Source organism: Hermetia illucens, chromosome 1 (genome assembly GCF_905115235.1).
Source record: "Hermetia illucens chromosome 1, iHerIll2.2.curated.20191125, whole genome shotgun sequence".
NCBI classification, from domain to species: Eukaryota; Metazoa; Arthropoda; class Insecta; order Diptera; family Stratiomyidae; genus Hermetia; species Hermetia illucens.
The window spans coordinates 54,021,451-54,044,970 of NC_051849.1; the positions used below are offsets into that span (position 1 = coordinate 54,021,451).

The window sequence follows — 23,520 nt, forward strand, 5'->3', positions numbered from 1 at the left end:
CCCTTCCTTGACATTTTTAGACCTTAAAAATGGAGGTTATTCTCCACTGTTTTCAGTACAAAAGAATGTTTGGGAGATCGACCTGAAAAATTTAATATGGAAAGGACCCTTTATATTCTCTTTCGGAAAACCACTTTTGCATGTCTCAGTGTCTTTGGAGTTGGTTCCATGGCTATATTTGCTCTTTACCATCCTTAGCAAGAAACCTAAAATGCTCTTTAGGCCACGTCGGAGGAGTGCTGAGATGCCATCTACTCCTGGTCATTTCAGTGGTTTAAACGTTTCCACTGCACATCTTACTTTAACTTCCCAGCATATCTCCTTTCCTACTTTGTCATTTTCCTTTTGAAGCTTTTATTGAAAACAAAACCTTATTAAAATCGGCTGACTGTCAGTCTGTTCGTCTGTCTGTATGTCACACGTAGTTTTCTCAAAAACGGCTGCACTGATTCACACGGAATTCGGTGGAAACTTTTAACCTCATGTTAAATGTGGTGAATAACACTGTTTGAATTGAATTATACCCTGAATTTAAGGGGGCATTTTTTTAATAGAATATGGTCATATGGGTATCAAATAGATTAGTATTTTTCGAAGTAGATACAAGTTTTGTGATTTGAGAGGGGAGAATTGTGGGGCCCGTAACGGGTTAATTAAAAATTTAAAAAAAAAAGATGGCGGTCTATGCACATAGTATCTAGGCATCAAAGTACTCCCCGCTACGATATCTGCTGAAATAAAGTTAGTAGTATATTATTCTATTTCGAAAATTTACTGCTAATTCATCTTTAGTTCATCCTAGATCCGTTAAATTGCAGTAAGACAAGCTTTAATAGGAAACACTATACTGCAAAGTTTGGTGAAAATCCTACTATTATTAACAAAGTTATAGTAGGTCGAAGTTGCCTCTTTCGCATCAAATTACTATTCTACTGCGCCGAGCTTCCGGTTTCCGACTTCTTTGCCTCTGTGTCTGGCGCTGGGCCTCTCTCAAAAATACTGTTGTTGACCCTGAGAAATAAATTTTGAAAAGTAAATGTGCCTTATCGACCTCATTGTCGTACCTTGGCTAGTCTCCGGTTTCTTTCGTCCCGTTGAATTGTATTCGAACCTTTGCTCTTATTCTAGTTATGTTTCTGTTTCACCAGGATAAAGCCTGTGATGACATTACTGGTTTAATCGGACCGCTGACCTCGTATGCATTAAGTGCATCTCTATTGAGGTCTTCCATTATCTCTACTTCTACTTCACTCCTGACATCACCGAGTACCCTTGATGAGTCGTGTTATTGCTCAGGTACCTTTTATAGAAGTCCCTTCGCCCGGGATTCCTTACTACTATTTCAACTTTAGAGTTGCCCTCAATGTCGAATCTTATTATTCTGCGGTTCGACATATCCGGTTTATCCGACACCCTCCAATTCTTCACCAGCCCATTCGTAAGAACATTCCATAGAGTTATATCTAGTACGCCTTGCCTGGTACGATCATGAATATTAGCGTGTTCCCTACTTATATATTTCTAACTTATTGCTAAGGATCCGACTCCGCCGGTTTTGAACGGGACCAAGGCTGACCACGAAGAAGAACTTATTGTTAAGGAAAAATTTAAGAACGTACTCACATCTTCGATTAGTGTCGCTATTTCCTCAGATCTTACTATGCATCATAGTTAGGGAGAAGTGGTAACGAGGAATTCCGCTGCATCCGGGTGTCGTCACCTAGGAAGTAGCTGATGCCAAAACTGCTTCTCGAGTTCTCCTGCCGATTTCTAGTTAGGCGATCTCAGCAGCTCCAAAAGATATGTACACATATTTTAATTTGAATTCAAGAATGCTGGAAGCTCATGATTATTCAAATGAGGAGAGTGAGAAGTATGGGCTAATGTTTAATCCGCAGTCAAAACCCGAAAGGTAATTTTTTTTATGTTTTTTTTTTTTGAGAGTTTCACTTACGTCGCTTAGTTGGGACCATTCTGGAGACACAATTTTCTGTCTTTCTGGAGAAAAGGTGTTCTGTTCAACTTAGCTAGGGGGAGGGTTTCTCCGCCTATTTCTTGTTGACTGAGTTCCCCCTTTGATTTGATTTTGATGATTCGGATGGAACTAAATGGGAATGCCTATTCGCTTTTCATGAAACGCTTCTTCAAAGCTTCGCTGGACCAATTTTTCTATGTTCTTTAGATTCATCTGTCTCTAACAAGCTAAGGTAATATTAGGTTGAGGAATTGAATTGAGTCGCAGCTCCAAGCACTCAGGCCGAAAGGGCTGTACTATTCTGAATCGCCTATTCAAAGGCCTGGTATTTGTGGAGTTGGCAGGCTTTTGCGGATCTGAAAACGTCTTCCAGAGACAGAACGTGCGTAGATCCTTCATTGACAAAAACCCTTCTGGCGTATCTTCGTGTTAGGTTTAAAGTCACCGGGCGTTGCATATGAAATGCTAGGTCGTATCTCTCAACGGGCTTTTATGTGTCGTTACCAGCTTTTTTCACCTCCAAATGAATGAAAGGTAGATTTAAGGTTGTTATTGTGGCTTTAAGTGTCACGGATGACGTAGTGCTCGTTGCTCCTGTAATGCTCAGGCAACCGAAATTTCGGATTTTTGTTGGCAGCTACCCGAAGTTAGCATAGTTTAGCACTTGCCACTAAACGATGCATGCGTACATCTAAATGGATTTTATGGTGGATCGGTACATGTACTAAACTTGCTGTTGTGGTAGTCCCTAGTTCTTATCCATCGCAGCCCTAAGGCACAGGTAGAGTAATCCGCAGAATTTCCACTATTGTCTCAGGATACGATGCTTCATTGTCAGCTTTGAACGAGACTTTCGACTGTTTTCACCAACTGAATTTTCATCCCTGATAGTCCTAACGCTCTTAGTGAATATAATTAGTGCAGCCTTCCCAGCGTTCACCGTGAATCCGTTATGGAAGCTTCAATCACAGATTGTCTGTGGAGTTGCGTACGGGCGGTCACATACTACGCCCGTTAACTTGCCGATTATTATTACGGTTAGGTCGTCTGCAAATGCTTACGGAAAGGTATTCTTCTTCATAACATCTTCTAGCTACCAAAAGTGGCACTGTATATAGCCGATCCTAAGCTGTGATTTTGGATTCTGCCTGGAAAATTCGCTTCCTTTCCTCCTAGATTTCCATGATGATCGCCAACCTTTTGCTCCTACAGAGCCTTTTGAGGGTCCTTGTATCGATTGTAGCCCACAGTTGAATCAGACCTCTGAGCGCGGCTGGGGAGAGCTTTTTCGTTTTCTACTATTTGGCTAAATCAGGGTTCAACCATGGTAATTTGTCTTTCCTTGCCGCCCTGAATAGATAGTTTCTTTGAAGATTGTTTTTTACACTATTTGTGATCATCTGGGTGGTTTTCTCAATTTCGTATATGAATGCGTCTCCCGGATGTCGTAACTCGGACACTCACTACTAGTTTGTATATTGTCCAATTTGCGTTCTGTGGATTTTCAATTAGGGTAGTTCAAGGTGGTTTCACGCCTATTATGAAAAAATGCATCTGATCGGACAGCGTGATATCGTTTGGTACTCGCCGCTATGTCAGGGGATACCACTGAGATGTCGATGACTTTTTACATGGCCGTACTGAAGAAAGTGGGTTTATTTTTCAAGTTCACCAATCATCTATTGGCTTAGGGCACCCTATTCCCCAGGGTTCTTTTCAGTAATACTGGAAGGGTTTTCCTGAAAGTAAAAATTATGAAAACAATTGCCACGGAGAAAAGATATTGGAAAGTGTAAAGCAAAAGTGTAGTGGGTAGCTCGAGGTTAGCGAACCATTGAAAAATCTTTAATTTTTTGGAGTTACTTCTTTGCACATAATGTTGCCATAACCAATTAAGTGATTAACTTGATCTGATTTCCTGCATCTTCCATTCTGGTAAGAGCTATACTTAATGTGACGTGATGGCTTAGCTCAGATATAATCCTGGATGAATATATATAAATCTACTTATGCATATAGAAATTGTGGCAGTCACTAAAGCCATTGAAATGACTAACTTTCTACTAAACTAGACTTAATATAAATTCTATCTTAAAGTGGCTACTCATAAAAAACCTTGCATCACACCAATTACATTGCATAACGCTACTACATTAGAAACTCGATATGCCTAATTACTCAGCACCTAATCGGTCCAATTTCAAGCTTTAAATAGGCAACTTGACCTCAAAGCTACTTTGACCTTGCTTTGTAATAGAATTTCAATTCAACACAACGAAATCACACCCTAAATTTTAAAACAATTAAATCTGAAGAGACGAAAAAGATAATTAGTTAAATCCACTTAATTTATCTTACGATCAGTGGTTTTTGTTCGCTACTATCTGCAATTTAATTTTTTTATTTTCTCTTGCATTGCAGGACGATAACATGAGTGATCAATGTAACAACGGCAGTAGCGGTGGCCTAACACAGGCTGGCCTCGAAGAGTATAACAGTCGATCATACTATGATCAACCGGTATTCCATCACCAGAAGCAGTCATCTTATGCACAATCTGAAGGCTATCATAGTTATGTCTCGAGTTCGGATTCAAGTTCAGCAACTCCATTCCTAGATCGGTAAGTCCAATTATTTTGTATACATGCCTAGTTCGGAGAGGATAAGAGTAGTAAAGATAAGAACGTAAAGACCCACATTGGTGCATTGAGCCTCGTTAGTCCCAGTTGGTAAAGCCTGAAGATCTCTGAAGTTTCGAATAAAATTATCTGACTAGGTGATTAAGGTAAGTATCTTTGATGATTTTTTGGTCCTTGAAATACTTTCACGAAGTATTACACAAGAGAATATCTAGAAAAAAGATATTAAATAAAATGTTGAGGTTCCATAAAAACAACGGAAGGCCCCACAGGGCTAAACTCCATTCTCAACTTACATTCGGTCGGCTTGACACATCATTCACTAACAAGCTGGACAAAAAGCGTAATCCTAGCAAGGAATTCGAAATAATGATACGGTCATTGAAAAAATCTCAAATACAACCTAAAATTTCTCCTCCACAATATGCATAAATCATACTGGAGTATTTTTTCGCACATACTCATTATGTGAAGGCCTCCTCAAGCTGTCGATCAAGGTATCAATTGACAGAGAGCACCGTAATAGATCGCGCCGATCACTGATGACATTGCATATTATTACATAGTATTAGCATCGAATTACATGGCCATTAATCACTAAGTTAATTATAAAGTCCCACCCGAAATGAAATAATCGTGAAAATGTGATCTAGTTAATAAGTTGTTGGTGTATTATACGCATGTGTGTTTTTTTAATTAAATGATATAATCTGAGAATGAGAGCGTGGGATGCGGTATGCGGAATGCTTGAATGGGCGAGTGGCTGAGGTGGAAGTGTCTTCTTGATGAGCAAAATTGAGGATGTCATAATGGATTATAAGGTCTGGGCTTGTTCCTGAGCAAAATACTAGCATGGGATTAATTTTTAATTAAATTCTGTAGTTGTGCTCAGTTTATATATCAACAAAGTGGTCGTTTAGAAATCAGGCGGAAGTTTATATGATTTTCATTTCCAGAATTATGGCTTGCTAGAATTCAAGTTTAGGTTATTCTATAAAGTCTGGATGTTGTCCTACTCTTACTACTCTCAATTCAGCATGGTTGTTCAAACAAAATTCTAATTTAACCAGTATTCTGTTTTGTAGACTTTGTGGCGGCAGACGTAGCACACAAGTAGGTTGATTAACTAGGATGGTTGGCAACATAGTACAAGAGAAATTATTGCTTAAATGACATTCTTTACCTTTTGATTGTGTCAATATGGTTTCCCTTTTCCGCCCAAACTTCCAGCACACATCTCAGTGTTGAAAAATATTACTTTGAAAGAACTTTTCAGTAATGAACTCACAAGGCTGTCCAAACTACTGCGACATTGAAACTAACAAATAATAATCGTTGGCACAACAATCCCTATTGGATCAGGGCCTTGAAATGTGTTGGATCACTTCATTCAAGACCGTCACGGTACACTACACTACTGTAGGAGGCAATATGGTCAGCATTACGCTCGCCCGAGATTATTACCCTGATTTGACTCAGGGACTCATTCACAGCTGAGTCGACTGGTGTCCGACGTCAAATCACGATAGAAATCCGCGACCTTCCGTTCGAAAGCCTTGTGAAACTGACAAATCCTTACTTTAAATATTAAAATGGCCTCATATGCCTTGTTTCCGTTTTATTCTCTTCATTCTATTAGCATTTCAAAGAGTAATTCATCAGATTCGAAAGTGAGGCAGGGCTGCTTGCTATGCGACTCTTGCAGGATACAAAGAAAGACCGTGCAGGGTACAGATACACACAGTATTCGGCGAGACTTCTGTCAATGTTTTTCGGGTAGTGAGAAACCCGAATGAATTAATATCCAAACATTCCTCTTTCTCTATGCTCAGTGACCATACAGAGAAAGGATACTAAATAGATTTCAATCGCTTTTGCTTTCCATACTTACAGACTCCATAAATCTAATAATATATTCTTGAATGGTTCAGCGGGGTTGGCTCGATTAGTCGAACGATCACTTATTTTCGGTGGTATGGTGCACCCTCTCACCTGAACGCAATTTACGCATCCTTTTGATAATTACTTCACTCGCTGCTGCATTGCAGCAATAACATTCTTTTCTTGGATAACCCTCATTGTGAGTCCTGTACTAATCGTGAACGTTGCGTATAAGAAATTCTATCAAGTGGAATTAGGCAAAAATGATTGGATGCTTTAGACCAAATAGCAATTATGTCCTTCGCACCTTCTTCCTATCCGAGAAGTATGTTGAAAGGCGATATCTGGTGATGCCTCTGACCAAGAAGCATCTTTTTAGGAGTTAGAATTGCTTCTCGGATTATTTTATTCTGACTTGCCGCTCTGCATTTTCCAACTTTTCAACTGATAGTAGACCTGATTATTTTGTTCTCCACCTCGAGCAGCATGGAACTGTGTGGACAAGCCAAGGGAATAATTGGTCAATTCGGAAATATCGGTAGCTTCTTGTGATCCTGTGGTAAATTTCGCATTATTCGAATGATTTTTCTGTGACGCCGGCAACTCTCCTTTTAGAAACTGTGATTTGACGTTTTCATGATATGCATACCTGGGACGAACGATTTTCCGAAAGACTGTCCGTCTAACCCATTTGTTCCCAATTTTCCGTTGGGTGCGGGTCCAGCACGTTGCTACTTTGGAGCGCGTAAACGCATTAAAATGCATCGAAATATCTCCAAGACTGTCTTATATATCCTGATAGAATTTTGACAGGATCACAAAGTGCAACAATCTCTAGTTTGGAGATTGTACAGACTTCTGGATTCGATTGATTCGAGTTTTAAGAGGGGTCACTTGTGTCAACAATTCGAAATAATAATCTGGTTCGACTATACATGAAAGCGACTTATCCGTGTCTGCAGGTATCGCTAAAGCATATAATTTCATGCTTATTTCTACGGGTACTCCAAACCAGTCCAACGTGGCAGTTTCGTGGAATTCAGACCGTCCAACGTGCAAATTTGTTCCTCTTTTGGGGGGCTCCCTTGTAATCCTGACTAACGGTAGTATTCTAGTCGTACTTTTTTACCACTAACTCTGGAACTCCATCTTGAGTTTCATTTCGGAAGGGAGTAGTCAAATTGTGGGGTCATGTAAATAAGCGACTGTGTGTGTGTAGTATACCCTGCAATCTCAGCTGGCTTAATTTGATGCAGGTAATAATCTTCTTGGAGAATATAATGGATCCCCAGCATCTCAAAACCAGCTCAGTTTTCTTCCAATTCGTGGTTCATTTTATTAAGGAAAATTTTCCGTTTTGCCTGGGGTTTTGTGATCGATGGATTCATGCTTTTGCTCCAGATTGCTCGTCCCATATATAATGTCTTGCAGCATTTTCAGTTATCGAATTGGTCTCCTCATTGGAGACCTAATCGTCGGCTTTCTGATGGAGGGTCCTAATAGCCTGGCATGAAGCAATAATCTCTGATGGGATATTTTCGGTTGTTCTTCGTAGGATTGTAAGTTTTAGCTTATCCTCTACCTTTTGAAGGATTTCTCGCTACATGTTGGCGATATCATCACGGTAAACAAATTCGAATTTCCGTATAATCCTTCTTCTTTCTCTTTAGCCTTTGTTCTGATTTCAAATGAGGTCGGGTCAGCTTTCAGATTCCAGACAATCATAAAGAACACCAGTTGTGGAATGCCACTTCATTCAGGTTGCGCTAAGGCGTGAAGCAATTTCATAAGGCAGTTCTCCATTAGCTGATAGCATTGCCCCGATATAATTAAATTGCTCAGTTTTGGGCAGGGCACAGCAATTCATAGCGCTTGTTTGATGGGAATCGTTAAAATTCAGTTTTATTTAGATTCAATCTGATACCGTGTTCCATGAAGCAATCATTCCATTTTTAGACAAGTTGCTCGAGGTGGTCTTTGCTATGAAACGCCAGGAAAGCATCACCTCCATAAAGTGAATAGGACGGTGGACGATGGATGTCCCGTATGACGGCGTCCATAACTCCCTTTCTCCTATCTCGACTCATAGATGCTCCTTCATCTGGTTTTATTCCCCCATTTATGTCGCGGTTGAATGTTTATTGTGCAGGATTTTTTTCTTAGTAATCGTATGTGTAAACGTTAGAAGATATTGGTAAGTAAGTTGTAATGAACCTTAGTGCTTAGCGCTGATGAAACGACCGTTTCGAATTGGTTTTTCTGAACTAAGAGATCTGCCTCGCAATAGCACGGATTACCTCCTGGCTTGAACTTTGCTTAAGTTTCAAATAAAAAAAGCGAGGACTTCTCCACATTGAAATCTCTTGGTTTGAATCCTATCAGCTTCTATCTAACTTCTTTTGAAGCCCTCTTGGAGTTAGGTTGCGAGTAATCATCTGAGGCCAGCAGTTTCAATAGTCATTATTCATTTGAAAGTTCGGAAGCTTTCGATGACAAGCAAAGGAGAGTATCAGCCTTACAAATACTTACTTCTAAGATGGTTTTCAGCTACTTTTACACCTTCTTCTGCAAAGAATTGTATTGTTAACTTCCAAGTCAATTCCAAGCGTTCAAGGGGCTATCAGGCTCCTTTGAAGTGGCTCTTGCCACAAAGCCTCACCAGAGTTTATCTAGTACCACAACACCGGGACGACTATCAAAGCTTTAAGTTTTTGTGACTTGATTAAATAGAGATTGATTATATAGAGAATAGGATTTTGAGGCGCGGGAGTACGGGAACTTACAACTAGGAGGAGACGAATGGGCGTGAATGGTTCTATGCGTTCGCTGGAAAAACGGGCATTGGAAACAACAAATTTTGCCACGTCGATTTTCCGGATGTTTCACCCGGAAGGTCTTTGCCGAACGGCAGAACATTGGGAAAAGTCGTTTGTCACTTTGAAGGAAATGTTCTGATTCCACTGGCCGTGAAATCTGCACTCCTATGCATGTTTGCTTGCAGGACGTGAATCATGATAATTGACTTTTCGCTTTCTGTAAATCTTCCTTAAAGACCTGGCAACGCTTAGAACCGGGAGCATGAGCCACATCTTCTTTTTGCAGACCGCAGTCCTTGCAAAGGACATTACACATTCACAAGTCTTCGCTTTGTGCCCAGGTTCGTCATGCTTATAACAGAAAGTGCTTGTGCCGTGCCCCTTGCAAGCCCCTGCTATATGTCCCCATGCTCAGCACTTAAAACAGTGGGTTGCAACTGCCCTTGGCTTTATTCTGCAAATAATCCACTCGATCTTCATTTTCTCCCAAACAACAGCCAATTTTGTTCCTCCGGTGTTGACAGACATAACTCCCACCTTAATCATCATCATCATCAACGGCGCAACAACCGGTATCCGGTCTAGGCCTGCCTTAATAAGGAACTCCAGACATCCCGGTTTTGCGCCGAGGTCCACCAATTCGATATCCCTAAAAGCTGTCTGGCGTCCTGGCCCACGCCATCGCTCCATCTTAGGCAGGGTCTGCCTCGTTTTCTTTTCCTACCATAGATATTGCCCTTATAGACTTTCCGGGTGGGATCATCTTCATCCATACGGATTAAGTGACCCGCCCACCGTAACCTATTGAGCCGGATTTTATCCACAACCGGACGGTCATGGTATCGCTCATAGATTTCGTCATTGTGTAGACTACGGAATCGTCCATCCTCATGTAGGGGGCCAAAAATTCTTCGGAGGATTCTTCTCTCGAACGCGGCCAAGAGTTCGCAATTTTTCTTGCTAAGAACCCAAGTTTCCGAGAAATACATGAGGACTGGCAAGATCATAGTCTTGTACAGTAAGAGCTTTGACCCTATGGTGAGACGTTTCGAGCGGAACAGTCTTTGTAAGCTGAAGTAGGCTCTGTTGGCTGACAACAACCGTGCGCGGATTTCATCATCGTAGTTGTTATCGGTTGTGATTTTCGACCCTAGATAGGAGAAATTGTCAACGGTCTCAAAGTTGTATTCCCCTATCCTTATTCTTGTTCGTGCTTGTGTTTGACCAGTGCGGTTTGATGTTGTTGGTTGATTCGTCTTCGGTGCTGACGTTGCCACCATGTATTTTGTCTTGCCTTCATTGATGTGCAGCCCAAGATCTCGCGCCGCCTGCTCGATCTGGATGAAGGCAGTTTGAACGTCTCGGGTGGTTCTTCCCATGATGTCGATATCGTCAACATAGGCCAGTAGTTGGGTGGACTTGAAGAGGATCGTACCTCTTGCATTCACCTCAGCATCACGGATCACCTTCTCGAGGGCCAGGTTAAAGAGGACGCATGATAGGGCATCCCCTTGTCGTAGACCGTTGTTGATGTCGAATGGTCTTGGTCATATCTGGGTTATCTCTTTTTATCGCCTCGTCCACCTCTTCCATATTTGTGAGACAATCCAGATCCCTTATTTCAAAGGTGCACATGGGTTCTAGGCTGAAAACCACTGCCTTCGTGCCTAGAATGTTCTGGACTGTCTCTCAGAACGTACTCTTCTTTTCGGTCTTCGACCCAAGCTCTAGAAGTTTATCCCCAGGTCCAGTCCGCCGGATAGATTTAATATCTACCCCAGTGTCTACTGGTTTAGCGTTGTTCCGGACTTCTCGCAGAACTTCCGCCTTTGACCATGGTTTGCCCCTTTTCCTTTTCTTTGTTACGGTGTAACCACTGCTGTCGCTATTCAACCTGTGTTGTTGTTGCTGAATTTTCTCCTGTTTTCGACGCTGCTAGTTCCGCTTGGTTACCACTTTGCGGAATTTTTTCTGTTGCATCTTCGTCAACAGATCTACGCTGTTATCCCCTCGCCTTATGGAAGTTTGTGTTCAGACCCAGGATCGGTCAGTATTCGTGGTAGTTCATTGACAAATTGATTTTACTGCCTTCATACAACTTTCCACTAATATCTAATTCAGAGGTCCTTGTATATAAACTTCTACTTTTCGAATGACATTCTTAAGAAGCCCACTAGCAGTTTACAGACTTTCATCACTATTTGGGAAACATTTGAATTCATCTGCTGGGCTACTTAATAGCTTCGCTCTCTTCCAAAATCGATTTTAGTTTTGGGATCAACATTTCATCAAATCTGGAATTATTCACGCTCATATGTTGCATTGTTGCTGGTTTGTTTTCTTTTTTGGTTTGTTTTTTTTTTTGGTCTAAGAACTACAAGATTTATGACAATCTGTACTTTAATGTTACTAATATTACGTTACCTTATATTTTCTTGATTTTCTTTTGGATCTACTGAATGCAAAATCCTAATAAAGTCTATCTATCTATAGAATTCTTCAAAGGGTAGTATTGGTTCGAACCAAACACGATGGAGTATAGAACGCCTGCTGAACCAACACCAAAAGTAAACCACTTGTTCGGAGTAGGTTTTCTAATCAGCCTGAAAATGAAGCTTTGAAATATAAATTTCATTAACATTTAAGACCCTACAGAGTAGCCTGCAGAGTCGGAGAAGTACACCTTCTAACAAGGAGTAGAGTGGACCCTTGATCGTTTTGATCGAAAGCCGCCACCTTTCAGCCTTGATGAATCCCAGAAAATATAAGAGGGTCAATAAAGATTCGGACCACTATCTCTTTGGCATGGTGCTCCGATCCCGAATAGCAATACTACCTCGAATCCCCTCTGACAATCAGGTGAGATTGAGCACTAAAGCATAACAGAGTCTCCCGTAACACCTATAAAGGGGAAGTGGGCGGCGCAATACCTGCAGCTAACAGATGTCCTGAAGATGAAGCATCACCAAGTGATCTTCACCACTACCTGAGGGATTTTGTCATTGCTATGCCACGGACATATTTTACCACAGTCGTAAAAACAGTCGATTGATTCGACGATGAATAAAAGTTAGGAACTGAACGGAAGAATGCTGAATAGCGGGTAATGCTGCACTTTCAAAGAACGTGGGCACGAACTGCGTTGAATGGTGAAGCAACTTCACAAACACAAAAATTAAACCCTGGGAGAACTAATAGGTCTGTAAACTCGAATAGTATATGAAGCAACCACACGTAAGTTTTACCAAAAAATCAGCAGGAAGCCTTATATACCTCGTTGCTCATCCTGCCGAAATCACGAGGAAAATCTGATTTCCGGCCGTATAGGCATGTCAGAACGATGGTTTGATTAAATTGCTTAACAACCAAAATCTCGACTTGTTGAAGCCAACTGAAGACGACGGACAAACATTGCTACCAGTAAACATGGAACAAATAGTACGTGCAGTCATAAGACGCCAGGAGCCAATGGAATTACGACTGGAACTGGTTCAAAAAGGAGGCGACCAATTACATTTAGTGGTTCAGCATGTTATGCTCAAGGTGTGGAACAGCGAATTAACGCCTGACATTTGGCAACCAGGCATTATCTGTGCCATACGTAAAAAGGGGGATATCGAGGTACCATGTTGCTGAGTACCACCTACAAGATACTTTCTCCTACGCAAATTAGTAACAGATCAGATTTTCTCTCTGCGGCAAGCAATGAAAAAAATGTTGGAATATGTTCATCAGTTGTACCATGTTTTCATCGACTTCAAGGCCGTGATAGCACCATTCTCTTCAAATCCACCCAACTATTGGCATATGCTGGTGATCCTGGTATCCAGATCGAGCAGGTGGCGTGAGATTTTGGGCTGCACATTAGTGAAGGCAAGACGAAGTACATGGTGGTAATGTCAGCACCAAAAAGCCAGTAGAACTTATTTCAGCTTAAGAAAACAGTTTGACTCGAAACGTCTCACTATAGGATCAGAGCTCTTAGTGTACAAGGCATTGATCTTACCAGTCCTCATGTATTCCTCGGAGACTCAAGGTCTTAGCCGCTTTCGACAGAAGAATCCTCCGAAGAATTTTTGCCCCCCCTACAAGAGTATGGACGATTCCTTAGCCTCTATTGCGATGAAATTAATGAGTGATACCAGAACTGTCTGGCTGTGGATAAAATCTGGCTCAATAGGTTTCGGTGGGCAGATCATTTAATCCGTATGAGTGAGAAATCTGGAGGAAAATCTGTAAAGACAATATATATGGGTCGGAAAAGAAAACGAGTCCGACTTTGCCTGAGATGGAACGATGACGTAGGCGAGGAGTTTTTAGGGATGTCGAATTGGTAAACCTCGTCGTAAAATCTGGATGTCTGGAGTTCCTTACTAAAGCAGGTTTGGACCGAATACCGGTTGTTGCGCCGTTGGTGATGATGGCTTTCTTCAGCTTAGTTTCATATGTGAAAGTATGTAGAATATATTCTGCGATGGTGCGTAATTTACGATCATTCAAGTCGAACTTTCTACCAGATTTGATTTACTGTCGGATGGTTATTGCCTTCATTCTCCATCTTTATTTTCTAACAGTGAGGCAATTCATGCTGAACACTAATTGAAAGTAAAATGTTACGTGATTTGTCCTTCGTTACTACTTGATATGGAATGTTAGTTCCGTGATCAACTTGAGTTTCCTAACGGATACATAACCTTTAATTAATTCAATTTAAAGTCAATTCCCTGTCATTTATCCAACTGTTTTTCTCATTCCCGTGCGCCAATCAGCTACAGTTCACTTCGCTCACTGACAATAAGCATAAGAAGATTAATGTTTTTAATTATGTTTCCGAAACATAACCGTTCCGCTTCATAAACACCTTAATGTGAATGCTTTAACACTGTAATTGCTCCCATGTCACATAGGAGTTAAAATCTGCGAAAAAAAGTTCCAAAATATTCTTGGAAGACATGCGAGAAGTCCCAAAATTAGAAAAAAAGCAAACATAATTACCGCACAGTGAAAATTGAATTTCGCTGAGACAATGGTCAATGGTCTTCTATTTGCAGATGGTGTTTTCTCTGATTGAACTCCTGCTGTTTCTAGTAATGAAATTAGTTTAATGTTTCTCCTTTACAGAATTGCTAATGAGAAGTGATTTAACCGGTGACCGGTGTAGGGCCATAATCTTATGAAATTTCCTTTTAAGGTACTCACATGCGCATGTTAAATTTGGGTAGTGTTTCTCACACGAAATTGGAAAGCTTAGCTACCACTTGAATTTATATGGAAAATCAACTGAATCTAATTTATTTCTTGATTAAATCAATGCAGATAACGGTGAAAGACAGGTAGTAAGTCCGTGTTCCTTAAACCAAAAAGGAATGAAACAGGAAAGTCACAACGTTTGTCTCTTTTAGAACTCGAATTCTATTATTCCAGGGACAACTAAAAAGAAGTGCTATCATGCCCTTACTTTTGTCCTGAGAGTGAGAAAATGTATCACTTTTAAGTGAGAAAATGTATCACTTTTTAATGCTCCACTGTCCATCTAATTGTCACCTATTTTAAAAATAAAGACTACACTTTCTTCTTAACTTGAAGAATTGAACAGATACGTCCAGCTTAGGAGATTTGTATCCAACATTCACCTTAACACACTGTACCACCTCCTCATCAAAACCGGTGAGAAAATTGATTCAAACAATAGCCATGTCGCGGTGCTCGACCCAATGGTACATTTTCTTCAGCTTTTCCGATCTCGTTACGTGAAAATTAGCTGCCTGGCTAATGATCTCTATTCTTCGTTCTAGATTTCAAATATTAGATGCTTGAGCCTATTGAAATCCAACTTGTGTTTTTTTTGTTTCACTACGCTTTTTGAGCCAACTGAGCGAGCGAATACTGCGGACGATCGATCATCAACCGCTTGACCGTCCGTCACCTCTAATAATCATAACCAGCACCGTAGGTTTGTATGCTCGGTTCCAATAATGAACCAGAAATTCTTTTCTATTTTGATTGATTACGTGATCAACCATTTTACAATATCGTAACTTGATTCTCGTTTTGTAATATCTAATATTGCATTTGACTCTTGTGTTTATAATTTGCCTCCTTAGGAGTATTACTCGCATTTTAGTTGCCTATCGATTGGAGTATCCATGGCGTTCTGGATAATGGTGGTAATGGTAGTTGTTAGCGATTAGTTTTGGAACGTTTTCAATTTGCAAAAAGACCCAAACCTGGGGGCCGGTCATTATTAAGGTCGTGTACTAAATTGATGTGTTTTTCTTTCTCTGTGTTTTTTTCTCATTCTAAATGATCATTCTGGCATATTTGTACAGCTACTGAAATGCCTGATAGATGATAATAGTAATGATTTCAGCTGGTTTTGATTTTTTATTTAACTCAGGTTCTATTTTGATAATAAGTTTCAGATGTATGGGAACGGGAATGGGTATTTTTCTTCTCTGTGATCGTCATTTCGATAAATTTCAGTTAATGAAACTTTTTATAGGTTCATCACAATTGAATGATTGCACCGGAAAGCTATCTTTTTTTTACCAAAAGTGTTTTTGATTTTCAATCGCAATAGTCATGTGATTTCTAATGTTTTTATATAAGTCTACATTGAAAAGTAAAGAGCTACAATTTTTGACTATGAACAATTTTTAGCGGTTTGTAATCGAATGGCAAGTCTAATGTGCATTACCAAATATCATGTATATATTGTAAAATACACCTCTGATATTGTAATCAAAGCGTCATGAAAGATACAAGAGGTATTAACATTTATCTTCACCTAGTACCGTTGAATTTATGATAAACATGTTTTGATTTATTGATTTGATTTTTATAGTTCCATTAAAACAGATCTGCTATAGTTTGATCGGCATAGCTTGCATATACTAAATTCGAAATTAATGGTTTGATGCTTACATTTTATCGACATTTTAAAATTTTCTTATATATTGCCTTTTTTAGAACAGTATCTTAAATCAGGTTACCCGCTTAAGTCTTTTGTTTTGTTCCTTGTTCTTGTTAGATAATGGAGTAAGTAGTTTTCTCTTTAAATATCTAATGATAATAATACAATGAAATAATTTATTAGTGTTTCGTTTACAATAACTGTACATTTATGGCAATTTCATTTTTGCATTTTCTTTAGAAATAATGCGCGTTTGCCCACTTTCATGCTTCGGGCAATATTCCATCTTCACAGTTTGTACCGTATGTAAAAACTGCAAGGTACTAGCTAATAGTGGTAATCGTCATCATCATCATCGACGGCGTAACAATCGGTATCCGGTCCACTCCTGCCTTAATAAAGAACTCCAGCCATCCCGGTTTTCCGCCGAGGTCCACCAATTCGATATCCCTAAAAGCTGTCTCACGTCCTGACCTACGCCATCGCTCTATCTCAGACATGGTCTGCCTCGTCTTCTTTTTCTACCATAGATATTGCCCTTATAGACTTTCCGGGCTGGATCATCCTCATCCATACGGATTAAGTGACCCGACCACCGCAACCTGTTCAGCTGGATTTTATCCCAATCAGACGGTCGTGGTATCGCTCGTAGATTTCTTCGTTATATAGGCTACGAAATCGTCCATCCTCGTGTAGGGGGCCAAGAATTCTTCGGAGGATTCTTCTCTCGAACGCGGCCAAGCGTTCACTAAGAACCCAAGGCTCCGAGGAATACATGAGGACTGGCAAGATCATAGTCTTGTACAGTAAGAGCTTTGACCCTACAACAACCGTGTGTGGATTTCGTTGTCATAGCTGTTATCGGTTGTGATTTTCGACACTAGATAGCAGAAATTATCAACGGCCTCACAGTTGTATTCTCCTATCTTTATTGTTCCCGTTTGACCAGTGCGGTTTGATGTTGTTAATTGGTTGGTTTTCGGTGCTGACGTTGCCACCATATACTTTGTCCTGCCTTCATTGATGTGCAGCCCAAGATCTCGCGCTGATTGCCGCCTGCTCGATCTAAATGAAGGCAGCTTATACGTTCGTCGTTCTTTCCATGATGTCGATATCGTAAGCATAGGCCAGTAGTTGGGTGAACTTAAAGAGGGTTGCACCCCTCGCATTTATCTCAGTATCACAGATCACTTTCTCGAGGGCCAGGTTAAAGAGAACGCGTTATAGAGCATCCCCTTGTCATAGACCGTTGTTGATGTCGAATGGTCTTAGTAGTGATCCTGCTGCTTTTATCTGGCCTCGCACATTGGTCAGGGTTGGCCTAGTCAGTCTTACCAATTTCGTCGGGATACCGAATTCTCTCAGGGACGTATACAGCTTTACCCTGGCTATGCAATCATAGACAGCTTGAAAGTCGATGAAGATATGGTGCAACTGATGTTCGTATTCCAACAGTTCTTCCATCGCTTGAGAGAAAATCTGATCTGTTGCTGATTTGCCTGGAGTGAAGCCTCTTTGGTATGGGCCAATGATGTTCTGGGCGTAGGGGGCTATCCGGTCTAGCAAGATAGCGGAGAATATCTTATCTTATCTTACCTCTATAATTGCTGCATTGTGTGATATCTCCCTTTTTATGTATGAGACAGATAGTGCCTCGTTGCCAATCGTCAGGCATTGATTCGTTGTCCCATACCTTGAGCACAAGTTGATGAACCACTTGGTGTAACTGGTCGCTTCCATATTTAACCAATTGTGCTGTAATTCCATCGGCTCCTGGCGACTTATGATTTTTTAGCCGATGAATTGCACGGACTGTTTCTCCTAAACTTGGTGGTGGCAGTATTTGTCCGTCGTCTTCAGTTGGCGGGGCCTTCAACTCGCCGATGTTCTGGTTGTTCAGTAGTTGATCAAAGTACTCAACCCATCGCTCTAATATTCCCATTTTGTCGGAAATCAGATTTCCCTCTTTGTCTCGGCAGGATGAACGTTGTTATTCGAGCTCGGAGCACCATGTCAACGAGATAGTGATGCAAGTCTATATTGGCCCCCCTATATGTTTCTACATTCATCAAGGCTAAGGGGTAGTGGCGTTCGTCTGGAGAGGCCCTTGTATGTTTGTGAACCGCTTTCCCCACAAACCAGGTACTTCCAACAACCATTTCTTGTGACACTGCTCATTGAATAATCCGTAGTCCGTTATCATTTGTATTTTGATGTAACCCATGAGAGCTTACTTATCGCCTGAATATGGGCCCCGCCCCTACTTGACTGTTAAAATCCTCAAGTATGATTTTGATATTATATCTGGGACAGGCGTCGAGGGTTCGTTCTGCTGCCTCGTATAAGGTATCCTTTTCCGACTCTGCAATGTCCTCTGTTGGGGCGTGAACGTTAATGAGTGCATAGCCGTTCGTTTATGTTTTCAAAGCCGATAACAGCAGGTTTCATTTTTTGGCTGACTAAGAAACCTACTCCGAGCACATGTACAGTATATGGTGTAGCGACTCTTCTCCAGGAAACCGGTCCTTGTCCAGCTCATCTCCTGTAACGCGGTTGCATCAGCCCTATGTTGGGACAGGGTACCGGCTTGCTGCTTGGCGACTCCATCTCTGTACAGGGAGCGCACGTTCCATGAGAAAATGCGCAAATCATTATTCCTTTGTCGTTGCCGGGTTCGTCGTTGTGTTATCAGTCCAGTCCGAGGTTCCTGTTGTGGCTTCGTAGCTTCGGTTTTCCATATAGAGTTGTCAGCCCTACCCAACCCCCAACCAGGTGGACCAGTTGGTACAATTTGTCCCGTTTTTAAGGGCGAGAGACCCGCTTTCATTCTCCTCCGTCTGCAGCTTTCCGTTAAGCTAAGCGGCCACCACGTGGAGATGGAGATACGGTTTGGTAATAGAGCTGTTGGTGTTGGTTCAGCAGGCGTTTCCCAGGTTTTATGCTCGATCGTGGGAAACAATTCACGTTTCGCCCTGGGACCTATACTACTCTTTGACCACCAGCATTTCACTGCTGGTGATATGTAAAAAAATATTACAAAATGTAAAAAAATATTACAAGATTTGCAACTAACTGAAGCGTAAAAGATAAGATGCTCTAACAATGGTTTATATCTTTTTGCTGATGAGGGCAGAAAAAGAGTGAAGTGGGAAATAATGAATCCAGAAAATTGAGGACGGAAAAAATCAATTAAAAAACTGTGAGAAAAACAGAAGTAGTATTGAAACGGCATTTAAAAGTTTATTAATGAATATGAATACGCTCAAAGATGTCACGAAGTGTTCTTGTTATATTTTGAATAATCCAAATAAACGATGTTCAAATGAGCATACTTTTGAACCCCTTGCGAGCATAATGTTTTGCTCTAGTGGGGCGAACGTATTGTAGGTAATTGAGAAGAAGAAGAATGAGAAGGACCCAGACCGACTGACAAGGTTGGACGTTGTTCAGGAGATCGCTTTTGTTTGAGGTAGAGAGCTGTCAATTGGAGAAGCAGGATGGTGGTATTGGAGCTTTTGGGGGATTGGAGTTTAAGGTGCATTGCAGGGAAAAAGAAGGAAAACAAAATAGTCGTGATCATTATGCTTCCGTGTACTGTACTGGGAATGAAATGATTGAAGGTGAAGGGTGCAGAATTTCGACATTGCTGGCTTACGCGCGCGCAAGTGTATTTTGTGAAAGAAGTTGCGAATTAGGATAGCCTTTCGTCCTTCACTGTGGTGGGGGCTTGGTTAGTCATCTTCTGGGCGATAAATTGAACGTCAACATATTCTCTCCACCCACTCCATGAAAAGTAGGGCAGATTGAGTAAATTGAACGTAAAGCTGCTTATAGACAAGCCCATCCCATTATCAACCCATTGGAATATGCCTTACGAATTGGAGAACCGGTAATAGGAGGCTTAGAATACTGATCAATCCAACTAATCTTGATACGATAGGTACAAAAAATCTATTTACGGTGACATAATAATGCTGTAGTATTAGAGGATGCTAAGGCCGGAAGAAAGCCTTCCAGGCCGCGCCTCACTTTCATCTGAGGCAGGAGGAAGATCAATCGAGAATGTGGTCGTCGTGGATCCCCTGTTTCGATCGCGCTACTAGGGTTCGGAGTTTTGTCGCACCACGCGCGCGGTCATGCCGTTATTTTTTTTTTTCATATACAGGTTTAGCTCCCGTGTTGGTACCAGTAGGCTCGCGAAAATCCGCACGCATCGGACAGGACACATGCATTTTTGAAATAGTGGCACGTGAGGGATCAAAGCACACCAGGAACACCGCCCCCCTTCCCTTCGCCTCCATCCCGAGTCTGGCTAGTGCAGAGGCACGCAAGCACATGTCGATGGAGCTTAGCAAGGGGACTTCCACGGTCAATTTCGCCACCTTTTTAGCCTTTTGAGATGGCTCTCCCCTCGTGGTCGTCCCCGGCCACTCAAGATGGTCGTTCGACCATCGCCCATTCCATATTATGTCATTACATACACCTGAGGAAGCTATCTGGTGTTTACTATGCTATCGTTTGGTTTTACTCTTAGTTTTTAGCCTAGAAAAGTTTCAAACCTACATATGCAACCTGACCATTTAGAAGTTTATTAAAGTGTTTTTTTTTACTGGGTACTGGATGCTTCGATCGAACGAGGAAATGCCGTGGCAAATTGCATTTTCGTTTTATACTATTTATCAGACGTCGGCTGTGTGGCATCTTATGGTGTAAATAAATTGATATGCGCTCAGTCAACGTCGAGCTGTTGGAATGGATCCCCAAATCAAGGATATGTTGAGCCACGCAAATTTGGTATCAGTAATTGTTCATGTACAAAACTAGACATGCAATGCCTAATATTATATGCTTAAAAGAGGAAACTTTATTTTAAATAAAACTGTCAAATTGTCTGCCCAGTGTTCCTTGTCTCCCCGCTCCGTTATGAACGTTGCCATTGATGTGACATGGTAGCTTCAGCACTCTTTCCTTAGTCGTAAACCCACTTGGTTCCTCTTTGTCAATGAAAAATAATCACCCCTTCGGCAAGATTTCATTTATTTTTCTCCTCTTTCCAGGAGGGAAGTAAAAAGCGATGATGATCCACACCCACCTGACTCTCCTCTCTCTCAATTGACCACTGGAATTATGTGCTTTGCAGTACATTTACTGCTTCGTTTTTTGGAATGTTTTCCTTTAAATTTTTTATCTGGTTTCAATTTGTTTTCTTTTTAAGTCTACAAATGCTGACTTCAAAAAAATTTTGTTCCTTTTAGTTTTAAGCAGCATAAAACTGGGGGTTAATTCAATTTAATTTCATTTCATTTCTGCCACATGTTGTGCTTTTTCTTGATATCGCTTTTTTTTCTCAGTTCACGGTCAACAAATCTTTATAAACCGAATCCGAGCTGACAGCTAAGACTTATTCCTTTCCAACAGCAAGCTATATATCAATCTCCCAGGAAAAGCGTTAAAGTTCGCCACCGTTCAACTAGTTGTCCATAGTGGAAGCAATAGCACAACAACAATATCAAAGAAATAATATGTGAATAAAGGTTGCTTTGTTAGTAAGCTGAACGTTATTTAATTTAGGAAACTAGTATTCGAGATACTCTAAAAATAAAAATACCCAGGTTCAGTTAGGTCACTGAATATTTGTTTTTTCCCGTATACGTATTCCGACAGCCACTTGCTACCTTCATCGGCAGTAGAAAAAACGTGTGACTGTGTACGAGTTTTGGGCAAACGGAACACACTAACTGCTGACTGACTGTGGTAGGAGGAGAGGATTAGGGTGACTAGATATACATCCCTGCTGATAAAGGGCAAGACGCCGTATAACTCCACATTTTCTTACCAATTTTAATGAGTTTGTGCTCTCCTCCGCTCTCCTTTGCCTTCCGTTTTTAAGAATAGGGGCGACATCAGCCTCTCACTATATTTTCTGTGGTTGATTGTTTTGTACTAGGAATATTGTCTGTTCAGCACGGATGTTAGTTGGCCGGATCTTTGGGCAACTCGTGGATGTTGATTCAATTATCGGCTATTGTATTGTTTGGAAATGCATTCAAAACTAGACTCAACAAAGTCATGAGTAATTTACAAACTATTTACGTGAAATTCAAAAAATTGTGCCTAGATTGCAGCACTCGCTATGTAAACTGAAGCTGGTTGAAACCCTGCGTTGCAATCAGAACTCACGAAAGTCTTCTTCACCACGGCGAGGTATCTACACAATTTGAACAACAAGCCATAACTCGACGACGGTTAATAGTTTTTATCTCGAAGCGCTAACTGTAAGAACTGAACTCAAGCTAACCGCGGGGCGGGACGCCGAGAAAGGGTGGGCTCGTCATAGGTCGAGTTACTCGACAACTGAGGTGAAGTAAGCATCGAATGGGGTTGTCATCCATCGTGCAGCCTTCCTCTTTGATTAGCGGCATCCAGGTCATCGAGCCTTCTGGCTCCACGTGCACTTGAATTATTATTTTTTTATTTCAGTTTCCACTTCGTATTTATTTTAGTATTCTCACGTAGCTTTCTCATTAAGCTATCGACATAATCAAAAACCTTGACCTATCTTTGCGAGCCTGTCCGTTATAAAAGCATTCAAGGGGGCGTAAATGAAGCAGTACTCGGACTACATTTAGATATGGGCAAACCTGATCAATCGAATTTCGCAATGTCTTCGGTGGACTTTGGTGATTGGCAATGATCAACCCGGGTGCTCATTTTCAGTATCACTTAGCATCGTCGTTCATTATAAATTTTCATGTGGCCTTATTATTCATTGACTCGTCCATAGCATCTAGATTCATGAAAGGAAAGTCTGTACTTCAAAACACTTTATATTACACTTTTTCATGAGCAACGAAATAATTTATATTTCAGCCGAAAGGTTCCCATTATCAGTTGCTACTATGGTCCTTTATATATTTTGACAGTCTCTTCAGACAATTTGCCTTCGCCTAGGCAAAACACGTATTACGCCAGGTCAACGGGTTGTCGGGTTACATTGTTAATGGCTCATGGGGTAACAGACAAAAAGATTAGATAGGAAAGTAACATTATATTATCTTGGGAATATGCTGAAGCAAGTACAATAAGGGTTTGTAAATACTGACCGGTAATGAAATTGGAGAGAAGGAGACCAGAGAACCAAAGCAGGCTTGGTCTTTTTACGAAATTGATACAAATTTTCAAGCCCTTCATATTTAATTTTATCTACCTGCTTAAAAAGTACAAAGCTAACTTACTTTCAATTTCAGAAATTCCTAATTCCATTTAAATTAAAATTAGAATTTAAAAGGATAATTT

At 40.9% G+C, this 23,520-nt stretch overlaps 1 protein-coding gene across 2 annotated transcripts in view; it reads left to right on the top strand.

Annotated features, from left to right (window-relative positions):
- LOC119647243 (protein Shroom) overlaps window positions 1–23,520 on the top strand; it is a 780,388-nt gene that overhangs the window by 302,142 nt on the left and 454,726 nt on the right. For both annotated transcript variants that reach the window (XM_038048109.1, XM_038048108.1), the window contains exon 3: window positions 4,397–4,596. In XM_038048109.1, the coding sequence (XP_037904037.1) occupies window positions 4,397–4,596 (200 nt within the window). The remainder of the gene's footprint in view (window positions 1–4,396; window positions 4,597–23,520) is intronic.